The following is a 15,790-nucleotide window of genomic DNA, read 5'->3' as shown; positions in this document are numbered from 1 at the left end:
CTGAGGGATGTCTCCCTTCATCTCTACCGCTGTAGTTAACTGAGGGATGTCTCCCTTCATCTCTACCGCTGTAGTTAACTGAGGGATGTTTCCCTTCATCTCTACCGCTGTAGTTAACTGAGGGATGTTTCCCTTCATCTCTACCGATGTAGTTAACTGAGGGATTTCTCCCTTCGTCTCTACCGCTGTAGTTAACTGAGGATTCTCCCTTCTCTACCGCTGTAGTTAACTGAGGGATGTCTCCCTTCATCTCTACCGCTGTAGTTAACTGAGGGATGTCTCCCTTCATCTCTACCGCTGTAGTTAACTGAGGGATTTCTCCCTTCATCTCTACCGCTGTAGTTAACTGAGGGATGTCTCCCTTCATCTCTACCGCTGTAGTTAACTGAGGGATGTCTCCCTTCATCTCTACCGCTGTAGTTAACTGAGGGATGTCTCCTTCCTTCTGTAGTTAATGAGGGATCTCTACCGCTGTAGTTAACTGAGGGATTTCTCCTTCATCTCTACCGCTGTAGTTAACTGAGGGATGTCTCCCTTCATCTCTACCGCTGTAGTTAACTGAGGGATGTCTCCCTTCATCTCTACCGCTGTAGTTAACTCAGGGATGTCTCCCTTCATCTCTACCGCTGTAGTTAACTGAGGGATGTCTCCCTTCCTCTCTACCGCTGTAGTTAACTGAGGGATGTCTCCCTTCATCTCTACCGCTGTAGTTAACTCAGGGATGTCTCCCTTCATCTCTACCGCTGTAGTTAACTGAGGGATGTCTCCCTTCCTCTCTACCGCTGTAGTTAACTGAGGGATGTCTCCCTTCATCTCTACCGCTGTAGTTAACTGAGGGATATCTCCCTTCATCTCTACCGCTGTAGTTAACTGAGGGATGTCTCCCTTCTTCTCTACCGCTGTAGTTAACTGAGGGATGTCTCCCTTATTCTCTACCGCTGTAGTTAACTGAGGATGTCTCCCTTCATCTCTACCGCTGTAGTTAACTGAGGGATGTCTCCCTTCATCTCTACCGCTGTAGTTAACTGAGGGATGTCTCCTTCATCTCTACCGCTGTAGTTAAGTTAACTCAGGGATGTCTCCCTTCATCTCTACCGCTGTAGTTAACTGAGGGATGTCTCCCTTCATCTCTACCGCTGTAGTTAACTGAGGATTTCTCCCTTCATCTCTACCGCTGTAGTTAACTGAGGATGTCTCCCTTCCTCTCTACCGCTGTAGTTAACTGAGGGATGTCTCCCTTCATCTCTACCGCTGTAGTTAACTGAGGGATGTCTCCCTTCATCTCTACCGCTGTAGTTAACTGAGGGATTTCTCCCTTCATCTCTACCGCTGTAGTTAACTGAGGGATGTCTCCTTCATCTCTACCGCTGTAGTTAACTGAGGGATTTCTCCTTCATCTCTACCGCTGTAGTTAACTGAGGGATTTCTCCTTCCCTTCATCTCTCATCCGCTGTAGTTAACTGAGGGATGTCTCCCTTCATCTCTACCGCTGTAGTTAACTGAGGATGTCTCCCTTCATCTCTACCGCTGTAGTTAACTGAGGGATGTCTCCTTCATCTCTACCGCTGTAGTTAACTGAGGGATGTCTCCTTCATCTCTACCGCTGTAGTTAACTGAGGATGTCTCCTTCATCTCTACCGCTGTAGTTAACTGAGGGATGTCTCCCTTCATCTCTACCGCTGTAGTTAACTGAGGGATGTCTCCCTTCATCTCTACCGCTGTAGTTAACTGAGGGATGTCTCCCTTCATCTCTACCGCTGTAGTTAACTGAGGGATGTCTCCCTTCATCTCTACCGCTGTAGTTAACTGAGGGATTTCTCCCTTCATCTCTACCGCTGTAGTTAACTGAGGGATTTCTCCCTTCATCTCTACCGCTGTAGTTAACTGAGGGATGTCTCCCTTCATCTCTACCGCTGTAGTTAACTGAGGGATGTCTCCCTTCATCTCTACCGCTGTAGTTAACTGAGGGATGTCTCCTTCATCTCTACCGCTGTAGTTAACTGAGGATGTCTCCCTTCATCTCTACCGCTGTAGTTAGTTAACTGAGGGATGTCTCCCTTCATCTCTACCGCTGTAGTTAACTGAGGGATGTCTCCCTTCATCTCTACCGCTGTAGTTAACTGAGGGATTTCTCCCTTCATCTCTACCGCTGTAGTTAACTGAGGGATGTCTCCCTTCATCTCTACCGCTGTAGTTAACTGAGGGATTTCTCCCTTCATCTCTACCGCTGTAGTTAACTGAGGGATGTCTCCCTTCTTCTCTACCGCTGTAGTTAACTGAGGGATTTCTCCCTTCATCTCTACCGCTGTAGTTAACTGAGGGATGTCTCCCTTCATCTCTACCGCTGTAGTTAGGGATGTCTCCTTCATCTCTACCGCTGTAGTTAACTGAGGGATGTCTCCCTTCATCTCTACCGCTGTAGTTAACTGAGGGATGTCTCCCTTCATCTCTACCGCTGTAGTTAACTGAGGGATGTCTCCCTTCATCTCTACCGCTGTAGTTAACTGAGGGATGTCTCCCTTCATCTCTACCGCTGTAGTTAACTGAGGGATGTCTCCCTTCATCTCTACCGCTGTAGTTAACTGAGGGATGTCTCCCTTCATCTCTACCGCTGTAGTTAACTGAGGGATGTCTCCCTTCATCTCTACCGCTGTAGTTAACTGAGGGATGTCTCCCTTCATCTCTACCGCTGTAGTTAACTGAGGATGTCTCCTTCATCTCTACCGCTGTAGTTAACTGAGGGATGTCTCCTTCATCTCTACCGCTGTAGTTAACTGAGGGATTTCTCCTTCATCTCTACCGCTGTAGTTAACTGAGGGATGTCTCCTTCATCTCTACCGCTGTAGTTAACTGAGGATTTCTCCCTTCATCTCTACCGCTGTAGTTAACTGAGGGATTTCTCCCTTCATCTCTACCACTGTAGTTAACTGAGGGATGTCTCCTTCTTCTCTACCGCTGTAGTTAACTGAGGGATTTCTCCCTTCATCTCTACCGCTGTAGTTAACTGAGGATTTCTCCCTTCATCTCTACCGCTGTAGTTAACTGAGGGATTTCTCCCTTCATCTCTACCACTGTAGTTAACTGAGGATGTCTCCTTCTTCTCTACCGCTGTAGTTAACTGAGGGATGTCTCCCTTCATCTCTGCCGCTGTAGTTAACTGAGGGATGTCTCCCTTCATCTCTACCGCTGTAGTTAACTGAGGGATGTCTCCCTTCATCTCTACCACTGTAGTTAACTGAGGGATGTCTCCCTTCTTCTCTACCGCTGTAGTTAACTGAGGGATGTCTCCCTTCTTCTCTACCGCTGTAGTTAACTGAGGGATGTCTCCCTTCTTCTCTACCGCTGTAGTTAACTGAGGGATGTCTCCCTTCTTCTCTACCGCTGTAGTTAACTGAGGGATGTCTCCCTTCTTCTCTACCGCTGTAGTTAACTGAGGGATGTCTCCCTTCTTCTCTACCGCTGTAGTTAACTGAGGGATTTCTCCCTTCATCTCTACCGCTGTAGTTAACTGAGGGATTTCTCCCTTCATCTCTACCGCTGTAGTTAACTGAGGGATTTCTCCCTTCATCTCTACCACTGTAGTTAACTGAGGGATGTCTCCCTTCTTCTCTACCGCTGTAGTTAACTGAGGGATGTCTCCCTTCATCTCTGCCGCTGTAGTTAACTGAGGGATGTCTCCCTTCATCTCTACCGCTGTAGTTAACTGAGGGATGTCTCCCTTCATCTCTACCACTGTAGTTAACTGAGGGATGTCTCCCTTCTTCTCTACCGCTGTAGTTAACTGAGGGATGTCTCCCTTCTTCTCTAGCCTCTTTTGCCACTGGTTAAAGTTTGCAGCAGCATCTTCTGGAGTGAGAGAATATTTGATTCGTAGTTGATTCTCCACGAGAAAACTGGACTCATTGGCTTCTTGATTCTCATTGTTAACCACATGATGGTTGTCCGCGGAAAGCTGTCATCTGCTTTCCCAGGCGGCGCACCACGTCTACGACGTCCAACTGCTTGTCTCGAATCCTGGGCACGGAACGTGCAAAATAAAGGGCTTGCAGTTGCATCTCAAATCACCTACCAACCGCGGTGTTGGAAGACCAGTCAGTCTGGTAAAAGTCCTCCAATCGGCCACATGACTGGTTGCGTATTGCTACCACCGGAAACGTCAGGAAGATTACCCAATATTTATTTTTCTAAAGACCGAGAAAAGGGAGGCATTGAGATAACGTAAGTAACATATTTCGAAAATTATCAAAAACGATGCATTACATCCGGCCGTGATTGGGAGTCCCATAGGGCGGCGCACAATTGGCCCAGCGTCGTCCGTGGTAGGCCTTCATTGTAAAATAAGAATGTGTTCTTAGCTGATTTGCCTAGTTAAATATTATTAGCTAAATTGCTACAGAAACTTAGTGTGCAAGCTAACAATGTTCGCTAGTTAGCTAGCTACCTTTACATACTGTATAGTTAACTAAGTTAATTTTATATCAACTGCTTGCTAACTTCATATTAGCTAGTTAGTTATCTTGATGTATTTATCGTTGTACCGTTAATTCCAAATGCATTTGTAACGGAAGAGGGTGAAAAGATGAACGTTAGCTAGCACTGCCAGCTGTCAGAGAAGGGAGAGTAGGCTACTCTGGATAAGGCAGGTACATTTGTGGAAGAACATTATGAAAATATTCTCCAGTTCCAGTCCCTAGCGAGAAGATAGCAACATCATTTTCAGTGCTGTCTAATTTGAGTATAATGCAGCCTGTTTCTTTGGGATGTTTTCTGTCGTGAAACCCTGTCTGCAGATGAAGAGGTCCAAATGAATGTCCCAAGAGAATACGAGTGCATCCCTGTATACTATGGATTATGTATACCTAGCTACTATGTTAGCAAATGTTGTAAACAAAAAGTGTTTAAAAGTATAAACCTATTACAACTGGAGCAGCCCAACCCTGCTGGTTGTGCACCAAGGGCACCTTAATTTGGGGGCTCTTGGTAATGGCTGGAACGGGAATTGGTGGAACGTTATTAAATATGAGCTGTGCTCCCATCAACAGCCTCCACTGGTTTGCACGCTTCTGTTCCAGCGAAGTACCAACACACCTGATTCAATGTATCAAACCTAATTAGTTTATAATTACCTGGACTATTGCTGGGCTGGACAGAACTCTGCTCAACCAGTAGATCAGGTCTCAGTGGGTGGGGTTGGCCGTGTCCTTGTTTTTACTGAAATGTCTAACCTTTACAAACGAGTTAGATTACTTGTACATTTTGAAATGATATGAAAGTGTTGATTATTTGAAGTTAAGTGTTAAAACTGGTTTTAATTATTAACTTAACTTTTATTCAGGATGAACTAGTGTTGATGTTGAGTAATCCCAGATCACAATCTTTCAATAAAGAGGGGAAGGGAATCTGTCTCTAATTAGTCTATTTCTGTGTTGTCTTATTTGATTGTCACTATTTTCTTTAGGATAACAGCCATGTGAACCCATTTTGCAGCTGATAATGACCTACATCAGTGGTTCCCAACTCCAGTCCTCCAGTCCCCACAACATCACACATTTTTGTTGTAGCCCCAGACAAACATACCTGATTCAACTTATTTAGGGCCTGATGATTAGTTGACAAGTTGAATCAGGTGTGTTTGTCCAGAGCAACAATAAAACTGTACCTTTGGGGGTATATTCGAGGACCGGAGTTGGGAACCACTGGCCTACAGTAATGATGGCATTAGCCTTATGGGCATTTGCAATGCACTCCTTGACACTGTGCATCTGAAGCAGAGAATAGTTTAACTCACACATTGTTTACATACTGTTCAGCTATATGTTCTCAATTTAAAAACAATACCATTAGACAATGCATATAAGGCTAATCATTATACTCAATTTTGTACCTGCTTTGTGCTGACATGAAATTATTAGCAAATCCAACTCTTGTAATCTAGGTGGAATCAGAAGATGATGGGGATCCGTATCTGAAAACACACAACTACTACCACCAAGTTCAATGACAGATACTTTTCTCCAAGGTCTGAGTAGCACTTGGAGGTGCCACTGTGATAATGAAGATGGTTTGCCTAAGACTCCCACAACAATTACATTGTCTATGCTAAAATTTTTAATTGTAAAGAAAGAAAAGTTAGGCTATAAGAAATACTTTTTATTCAATGGGGCTAGGCAAAGCAGAGATGACACAATACTTTTTATTCAATGGGGCTAGGCAAAGCAGAGATGACACAATACTTTTCATTCAATGGGGCTAGGCAAAGCAGAGATGACACAATACTTTTCATTTCACCCATACAACAACATTATTAAAGTACAGTATGTTTATAGTATCAAACAATAGTCTTTTACACGTTCCAAATTACATTTTATATATTGATATGGTTTAAGGGGGCACTTTTGTCATGATGACAAGGTGAAAATGCTCTCCTCAAATGGCACAACATAACTCTCAGATTGACCAAAGCACAGCATATAACAACCATCTTGTGTAACTGAGGGATGTCTACTTTCATATCTGGAAAAGGATGAACTAATAGAAGTAGAAACTGATGCTGCTGCAGCATTGCTCATCTTCACTGTCGACATGGGTGTGGTTGCCATGTTGCCATCTTGGACTTCAAAAGATATGTACCCACATAAAGCCCAACATGGCAACCACATGTGGGGCCAACATGGATACTGAGGACAACTTTATGAGAACCTTCTGGTTATCCTAGATGGGGGTCCAAGTGGTAACCATTCTTTAACTCACCTGGGATAAAACCTGGAGCCCATGTGGGTTATCACACAGTTGCCCACTAGGGTCCCTTAATAAGCCCAACATGGCAACCACACTTGGGGTCAGCTTGGATACTGAGGACAAAACTTTGTAGGTCCCTTTTGGGTTTACCTAATGTGGCCCATGGAACAGCCCTTTATTAACCCTTATAGGCCCCACATGGAAATGTTGGCTGGGCTGGTTTTCAATTTAAAAAGGTTTTCATGAAGAAGGGCGTTTGTTTAGCTGCATTTAGTCATGGCTACCTTGTTTTGAAGTGTGTTTCTCATTGCTAGGTTTTATGGGTATTATGACTCAATAATGCCAAACCTTGACTCAATAAAGCCAAACCCTTGACTTTCGCAATTGTGAAATACACGGTGTTGCTTACTGTATTTTACTGTATGTATACTTGAATTATCATTTTTCAATGGGAAATGTGCAAAAATGGAGTGGGACTTAAAAGTAAATCAACAACAGTAACATGTATGGTGCTGATTGATTGAAACTGAGTGATCGATCAGGTAAGGTATCTCTGTTCTCGTTTCTGACAATAGAGGGGAGTGTCCTTCATGTATATACCTGCAACTGGTTTTGCTGTAAACTGTAGGTAAATTCTTGCTCTGCCGCTATGCTGTTTCACAGTAGTTTGTATCGGTGGAGAACACTTCAGGGGATCATTTGGTCTCCGGATCGTCTGAGAAGACCAAAGAAAAGATCATACCTTTGATTTATAGGCTATTATGTGATTATATCATTTACGTTTTGGCAAGCTAATTTTTATATAAATTGGCACACACGATGGATACAAATCAAAGTCAATGCTTATATTAGCCTATAATAGTCATATGGAAAAACATTAGTTTCAAAGGGGAAAATCAAGGTAGGATGTGGTCAAATTTACTGATTTTGAAGTACTCAGATATGCCTAATAGACGATCAATGAATTTTGAATATCATATCATTTTTAAATATTTCATAATTGATAAGGAATCTATAGCCCTACTTTATTTTCCACTGTATATCCCAATACACATCACACTTTTTGTGCCATGTTTGTTACATACTCAGAAATGGCAGTGCTTGACTTGGGATGAAATAAGTGCAGGGGCTGTCTTTTTCCAAGTCGGTCCATTAGACTGTTCACCAAAATTCACAAATGACATCATGCTATAGAAACCTCTGATGGGTACATACACATTTTCCATGACTTAACCAAATTTGAATGACTATTATCATAGCCTACATGAAAAAGTAACCATTATTGACACTGAAAGGCAGCTGTGTCTGATCCCATGTAGGCCTACCATCTCCTGCCATTGTGCCCTTTATCAAGGAACTTAAACACCCAGAAAGTAGAACTGTACTGTTAGTCACACGTTATCAAGATGTGGTCAACCTTCCACCTGGAGAGAGCCTGTTTGTGCTTAGCTTTTGAACCAGCCCTGAAACACCCAAGTCTGCTTATCAAGGTCATGTTGAGCAGCTGATGTGCTGTTTAGGCTACAATGTGGTTAGACCAGGGCTTGAACAAAAGCCTGCACACCCAGTAGCTATCCTGGAGGATGGTTGCCACCCTTGATATGCAATGTTAGACTAGCGGCAAATAAACTTGAACAAAACGGAATCAGGAACCAGGAAATGAATGCCCTCTCTCCATTTCAGATCAATGCAGATCCCACCTTCATTCCGCTTTGATCAACTTTGTGAATTTGGGCGATAAACTACTTTGTTTTATAGAGGAGTCAGTACGCAATTTCCCCCAAAATGTTTAGAGCCGGTGTTGTACCGAAAGTCTCCCCCGTCAGAATTCTCCGCCCCTTCACGTCCTTCATTGCTGTGACTTGCTTGCTAGTTGATATTTCTGCTCTTCACTCCGTTGTCAGTTTAGCCTATATTTCACTGATCTTAGTAGCAGAAAGCAATGTATCTGCAGTTTTCGGTTTGGCTATTTGTTTCAAGTGTATGTGGCGGTTCTAGCTTGTATGGCGCCCTTGGTGACCCCCCCTCAGCCCCCGGTTCCGGTGTTGTGCAGAAAAGCTCCCCCTTGCCAGAATCCCCCCCGTCTCGCGTGAACTCGCACGCACTCAATTCTTCATTGCTGCGACGTGCTTGCTTGTTGGGATTTCTGGCCTGCATTTCATTATTTTTTTTATGTCGGTTTGATCGCGTGGGAGGCACTAGTAATGTCTGCAGTTTTCGGTTTGGCTATTTGTTTTAAGTGTATTAGTCGATAAATAAATCTCTTTGCCAAAATTCGGGAAATTAGAAGGGGGCGTGAAGTTTGTTCTATAGAAAGTATTTGACTCTGATGTGTGTCACAGAAAGTATTTGACTCTAGTCACAAAATTAAGGAAATTAGAGGGGGAGGGGGGGGATTCTGGCAAGGGGGAGATTTTCGTCAGGGGGGAGATTTTCGGCACAACACCTGTTCGGCGACCTGACCAAGTCAAACACTAATAAATTACTTAAAATAAGATGTATTCTTATCCGGTATTTGAAATGAAATATTTTCCGGTATTTTACATTAAAGCAATTGTCTGAGGACGGTGCTGGACCATCTGACATAAAAACAAATGAGGACTGTTGATGAAAAAGCTTTAAATAAAGGTACAAATCCAGGCATGTCACATGATTGTCCAAAACACAGGGCCCTAGTCATTATTCTTAGTTAGTCATGTAGCTGTATTGATTTAAGTGACAAAAGATTGCAATAATAAAATCTCCCACCTCTCTCCTCCCCTCCTCTCTCACTCCCCTTATCATTCCTCCCTCTCTCTCCTTACATCTCTTCCCCATTTCTTCCACACTCTTCTCCAAATGTATCCCGCCACCTCTCCACTGCCTGCTCTCTCTCCCTTGCTCCTTCTCTTTCTGTAGTTAAATGGCGTGCTACCATTGGCGGTGGCGGCGTGTTCTCCTATGCCTGTGCTGTACTCCAGGTGTCCTGGTGGGATCTCTCTGTGTGTACGTCACCCTGGCTGTGTGCTATGGTACTACCACCATCACAGGCCCAGGCGTTGCTGCCCCTATCCCACAAACTCTACCAGAGCGCTTCATTGCACTGGGGTTAACCAGTAATGGCACCGTGGCCCCCCATCCCACCAGCTCCTTCTGGGACCCCAAGCCCCACGGAGGAGCCCTCTGGAACCTGCTCCAGTTACACATTGACCGCCAATACAACCCCATCCTGATGCCCAGCAGAGAGTACAATTACCATCTTGATACCAATAATAACAATAATAAAAACTATTTGCGGTTTTCCTTCCCCACCTTGAGTGCAGGGTTCTCTGAGATTGGGAACTTGACGTCTCAAATGGAGGATTTCCCAGAGCTGCCCCTGCAGATGCAGATGTTTGTGCGCTCCATGCACTTCAGGGACTACCCTGTCCTCATTGAGCCTGCTAAACTGTGTGGGCGTGGGCCAAGTAAGGGACAGGGGCCTCTCCTAGTGCTGGCCATTAAGACCAAGGATCTGAACTTTGAGAACCGTCAAGCCATCCGGCAGACATGGGGCCGGGCGGGATGGGTGGCAGGGGCGACAGGGAACGGCGGTGTGGTGCGGAGGGTCTTCCTCCTGGGGAAGAACCACGCAGAGCCCCGAGTAGACGTCAGCGAGCTGCTGCAGCTGGAGAGCCGCCAGTACAGGGACATCCTCCAGTGGGACTTCCACGACTCCTTCTATAACCTCACCCTGAAGGACGTGCTGCTGTGGGACTGGCTCTCCACCCACTGCCCCATGGCACGCTTCATCTTTAAAGGGGACGACGACGTCCTGTTGCGGACCCCTGCTCTCTTAGACTACCTCCGGGAGCAGACGATCCTGTCAGGTGCGCCTGGGTCAGAGTTTATGAAGGGATTCATGGTAGGGGATGTGATAGGAGCAGCCAGCCCCAACAGAGTCAACACTACCAAGTACTTTATTCCTGCTAGTTTCTATAATGGTCTGTACCCTCCGTACGGGGGTGGGGGAGGGGTGGTGTACTCAGGGGAGCTGGCCCTGAGGCTCAACCGTATTTCCCGGAGAGTTCACCTGTACCCCATTGATGATGTCTACGTGGGCATGTGCCTCCACAGGCTCGGGGTCCACCCCATCCACCACCCCGCCTTCCTCACCTTCGACTTCCCCAAGAAAGAGGGGGAAGAGCGGTGTGCGTACCACACTATCTTACTGGTACACAAACGCAGCCCTGCTCAGGTGATGAAGCTGTGGTCGGAGATAATGAGGAACCAGACAGAGTGCAACAGCACCATCCTGAGAACTGAGAAGGAGAACAAGAATACATTTCTGATAGATCCATTTAGTGTGAAAGACAACAAGGGACAGGAACTTCTGACGGATCCATGGGGTAGTTCTGAAAATTCAGCTCTATAGTGAGGTAATCACTGACTGGTATGAAACTGACTTAAAGCTGCAATATGCAACTTTGTGAGTGACCCGACCAAATTCACAAATGTTAGCTATACGAGCTCAGGTGCATTCTGTTTCCAATGATCATCCTTGAGATGTTTCTACAACTTGATGGGAGTCCACCTGTGGTAAATTCAATTGATTGGACATGATTTGGAAAGGCACACACCTGTCTATATAAGGTCCCACAGTTGACAGTGCATGTCAGAGCAAAAACCAAGCCATGAGGTCGAAGGAATTGTCCGTAGAGCTCCAATACAGGATTGTGTCGATGCACAGATCTGGGGAAGGGTACCAAAAAATGTCTGCAGCATTGAAGGTCCCCAAGAACACAGTGGCCTCCATCATTCTTTAAATGGAAGAAGTTTGGAACCACCAAGACTCTCCCTAGAGCTGGCCCGGCGGGAGAAGGATCTAAGTCAGGGAGGTGACCAAGAACCTCATGGTCACTCTGACAGAGTTCGTCTGTGGAGATGTGAGGTTCCCTGGCTGGGACCGAGAGACTGAAAAACAGCTTCCGAGTAACCGGCTACCACCCGGTGACTCAGCCCTGCACCTTATATCCATAGACATGGAATCACTGGTCCCTTTAATAAAACACTAGTCACTTTAATAATGTTTACATACCTCTTTACTCATTGCATATGTATATACTGTATTCTGCTGTATTTTAGTCAATGCCATTCAGACATTGCTCATCCTAATATTTATATATTTCTTAATTCCATTCTTTTACTTTTAGATTGTGTGTATTGTTGTGACTTGTTAGATACTACTGCAATGTTGGAGCTAGGAACACAAGCATTTAGTTAGATATTACTGCACTGTTGGAGCTAGGAACACAAGCATTTAGTTAGATATTACTGCACTGTTGGAGCTAGGAACACAAGCATTTAGTTAGATATTACTGCACTGTTGGAGCTAGGAACACAAGCATTTAGTTAGATATTACTGCACTGTTGGAGCTAGGAACACAAGCATTTAGTTAGATATTACTGCACTGTTGGAGCTAGGAAGACAAGCATTTAGTTAGATATTACTGCAATGTTGGAGCTAGGAAGACAAGCATTTAGTTAGATATTACTGCAATGTTGGAGCTAGGAAGACAAGCATTTAGTTAGATATTACTGCACTGTTGGAGCTAGGAAGACAAGCATTTAGTTAGATATTACTGCAATGTTGGAGCTAGAAACACAAGCATTTAGTTAGATACTACTGCAATGTTGGAGCTAGAAACACAAGCATTTAGTTAGATACTACTGCAATGTTGGAGCTAGGAACACAAGCATTTAGTTAGATACTACTGCAATGTTGGAGCTAGAAACACAAGCATTTAGTTAGATATTACTGCACTGTTGGAGCTAGGAAGACAAGCATTTAGTTAGATATTACTGCACTGTTGGAGCTAGGAAGACAAGCATTTAGTTAGATATTACTGCACTGTTGGAGCTAGGAAGACAAGCATTTAGTTAGATATTACTGCACTGTTGGAGCTAGGAAGACAAGCATTTAGTTAGATATTACTGCACTGTTGGAGCTAGGAAGACAAGCATTTAGTTAGATATTACTGCAATGTTGGAGCTAGGAAGACAAGCATTTAGTTAGATATTACTGCACTGTTGGAGCTAGGAAGACAAGCATTTAGTTAGATATTACTGCACTGTTGGAGCTAGGAAGACAAGCATTTAGTTAGATATTACTGCACTGTTGGAGCTAGAAACACAAGCATTTAGTTAGATATTACTGCACTGTTGGAGCTAGAAACACAAGCATTTAGTTAGATATTACTGCACTGTTGGAGCTAGAAACACAAGCATTTAGTTAGATATTACTGCACTGTTGGAGCTAGGAAGACAAGCATTTAGTTAGATATTACTGCACTGTTGGAGCTAGGAAGACAAGCATTTAGTTAGATATTACTGCACTGTTGGAGCTAGGAAGACAAGCATTTAGTTAGATATTACTGCACTGTTGGAGCTAGGAAGACAAGCATTTAGTTAGATATTACTGCACTGTTGGAGCTAGGAAGACAAGCATTTAGTTAGATATTACTGCACTGTTGGAGCTAGGAAGACAAGCATTTAGTTAGATATTACTGCACTGTTGGAGCTAGGAAGACAAGCATTTAGTTAGATATTACTGCACTGTTGGAGCTAGGAAGACAAGCATTTAGTTAGATATTACTGCACTGTTGGAGCTAGGAAGACAAGCATTTAGTTAGATATTACTGCACTGTTGGAGCTAGGAAGACAAGCATTTAGTTAGATATTACTGCACTGTTGGAGCTAGGAAGACAAGCATTTAGTTAGATATTACTGCACTGTTGGAGCTAGGAAGACAAGCATTTAGTTAGATATTACTGCACTGTTGGAGCTAGGAAGACAAGCATTTAGTTAGATATTACTGCACTGTTGGAGCTAGGAAGACAAGCATTTAGTTAGATATTACTGCACTGTTGGAGCTAGGAAGACAAGCATTTAGTTAGATATTACTGCACTGTTGGAGCTAGGAAGACAAGCATTTAGTTAGATATTACTGCACTGTTGGAGCTAGGAAGACAAGCATTTAGTTAGATATTACTGCACTGTTGGAGCTAGGAAGACAAGCATTTAGTTAGATATTACTGCACTGTTGGAGCTAGGAAGACAAGCATTTAGTTAGATATTACTGCACTGTTGGAGCTAGGAAGACAAGCATTTAGTTAGATATTACTGCACTGTTGGAGCTAGGAAGACAAGCATTTAGTTAGATATTACTGCACTGTTGGAGCTAGGAAGACAAGCATTTAGTTAGATATTACTGCACTGTTGGAGCTAGGAAGACAAGCATTTAGTTAGATATTACTGCACTGTTGGAGCTAGGAACACAAGCATTTAGTTAGATATTACTGCACTGTTGGAGCTAGGAACACAAGCATTTAGTTAGATATTACTGCACTGTTGGAGCTAGGAAGACAAGCATTTAGTTAGATATTACTGCACTGTTGGAGCTAGGAAGACAAGCATTTAGTTAGATATTACTGCACTGTTGGAGCTAGGAAGACAAGCATTTAGTTAGATATTACTGCACTGTTGGAGCTAGGAACACAAGCATTTAGTTAGATATTACTGCACTGTTGGAGCTAGGAACACAAGCATTTAGTTAGATATTACTGCACTGTTGGAGCTAGGAAGACAAGCATTTAGTTAGATATTACTGCACTGTTGGAGCTAGGAACACAAGCATTTAGTTAGATATTACTGCACTGTTGGAGCTAGGAAGACAAGCATTTAGTTAGATATTACTGCACTGTTGGAGCTAGGAAGACAAGCATTTAGTTAGATATTACTGCACTGTTGGAGCTAGGAAGACAAGCATTTAGTTAGATATTACTGCACTGTTGGAGCTAGGAAGACAAGCATTTAGTTAGATATTACTGCACTGTTGGAGCTAGGAAGACAAGCATTTAGTTAGATATTACTGCACTGTTGGAGCTAGGAAGACAAGCATTTCGCTACACCCGCAATAACATCTGCGAAATATGTAACCAATAATTATTATTATTATTTATTCATTTTTTTCTATTGTGTTATTGACTGTATGTTTGTTTATTCCATGTGTAACTCTGTGTTGTTTGTGTCGCACTTCTTTGCTTTATCTTGGCCAGGTCGAAGTTGTAAATGAGAACTTCTCAACTGGCCTACCTGGTGAAATATATATATTTTTTTTTAAAGATTAGATTTTTTGAGGGAGAACCTTCCAGAAGGACAACCATTTCTGCAGCACTCCACCAATCAGGCCTTTATGGTAGAGTGGCCAGACGGAAGCCACTCCTCAATAAAAGGCACATAACAGCCCGCTTGGAGTTTGCCAAAAGGACTCTCAGACCATGAGAAAAAAGATTTGCGCGAAGGTTCACCTTCCAACAGGACAATGACCTTGGCACACAGCCAAGACAGTGCTGGAGTGGCATCGGGACAAGTCTCTGAATATCCTTGAGTAGCCCAACCAGAGCCCGGACTTGAACCCGATCGAACATCTCTGGAGAGACCTGAAAATAGCTGTGCAGCAACGCTCCCCATCCAACCTGACAGAGCTTGAGAGGATCTGCAGAGAAGAATGGGAGAAATCGGTACATGTAATATCATTTTTGTTTTTGCTTTGTCATTATGGGGTTATTGTGTGTAGATTGATGAGGGGAAAAATACTATTTAATCAATTTTAGAATAAGGCTGTAACGTAACAAAATATGGAAAAATTCAAGGGGTCTGAATACTTTCCGAATACACAGTAGAACTGTCATCCTCATTGAAAGCATGTTGGAAATTCTGAGGAAATGTTTATAGTAATAATTTTTTAATAATTATTTATCAGGAGGTGCTGCAGCACTCTTAGCACCCCGCGGCTCTGCTGCCACTTGACAATGGGGAAGGCCTTCATAGGGAGCTATTTACTGACTGGCTATCCTATTATGTAAAACTGACATGATGGTGATTGTCTATAGAGAAGGTGTGCTGCCACTTGACAATGGAGAGGAGCATGAGAATGGGGAACAGTACTGATTTATTCATGTAAACCTATTATTACTGTAAACACAACGATGTGAGGAACCTGAGGAAATACTAGACTGGTTGTTTTAAAACT

The 15,790-nt window shown here is 43.5% G+C and overlaps 1 protein-coding gene and 1 long non-coding RNA gene across 2 annotated transcripts; one reads left to right on the top strand and one right to left on the bottom strand.

Annotated features, from left to right (window-relative positions):
* Positions 1 to 6,129: 6,129 nt before the first annotated feature.
* Positions 6,130 to 8,767, bottom strand: LOC115129226 (uncharacterized). Its single transcript, XR_003863639.2, has 2 exons — positions 8,546 to 8,767; positions 6,130 to 7,453 (listed from the first exon to the last, which is right to left on the bottom strand). It is a non-coding gene; the product is annotated as an uncharacterized LOC115129226 (long non-coding RNA).
* An 873-nt stretch (positions 8,768 to 9,640) lies between these two features.
* LOC115129130 (N-acetyllactosaminide beta-1,3-N-acetylglucosaminyltransferase 2-like) lies at positions 9,641 to 11,748 on the top strand. Its single transcript, XM_029659236.2, has one exon. It carries the CDS (start codon positions 9,641 to 9,643, stop codon positions 11,129 to 11,131), a length of 1,491 nt encoding a protein of 496 aa, XP_029515096.2. The 3' UTR covers positions 11,132 to 11,748.
* The last annotated feature ends 4,042 nt before the right edge of the window (positions 11,749 to 15,790 follow it).

This window comes from Oncorhynchus nerka, linkage group LG5 (genome assembly GCF_034236695.1).
Source record: "Oncorhynchus nerka isolate Pitt River linkage group LG5, Oner_Uvic_2.0, whole genome shotgun sequence".
Classification (NCBI taxonomy): Eukaryota; Metazoa; Chordata; class Actinopteri; order Salmoniformes; family Salmonidae; genus Oncorhynchus; species Oncorhynchus nerka.
The sequence above is the reverse complement of the archived record's forward strand: the minus strand, read 5'-3'. Positions and strand labels throughout refer to the sequence as shown.

Bases quoted from the DNA above. Each gene is read 5' to 3' on its own strand.
- LOC115129130 (XM_029659236.2), top strand. From the start codon at position 9,641: ATGGCGTGCTACCATTGGCGGTGGCGGCGTGTTCTCCTATGCCTGTGC.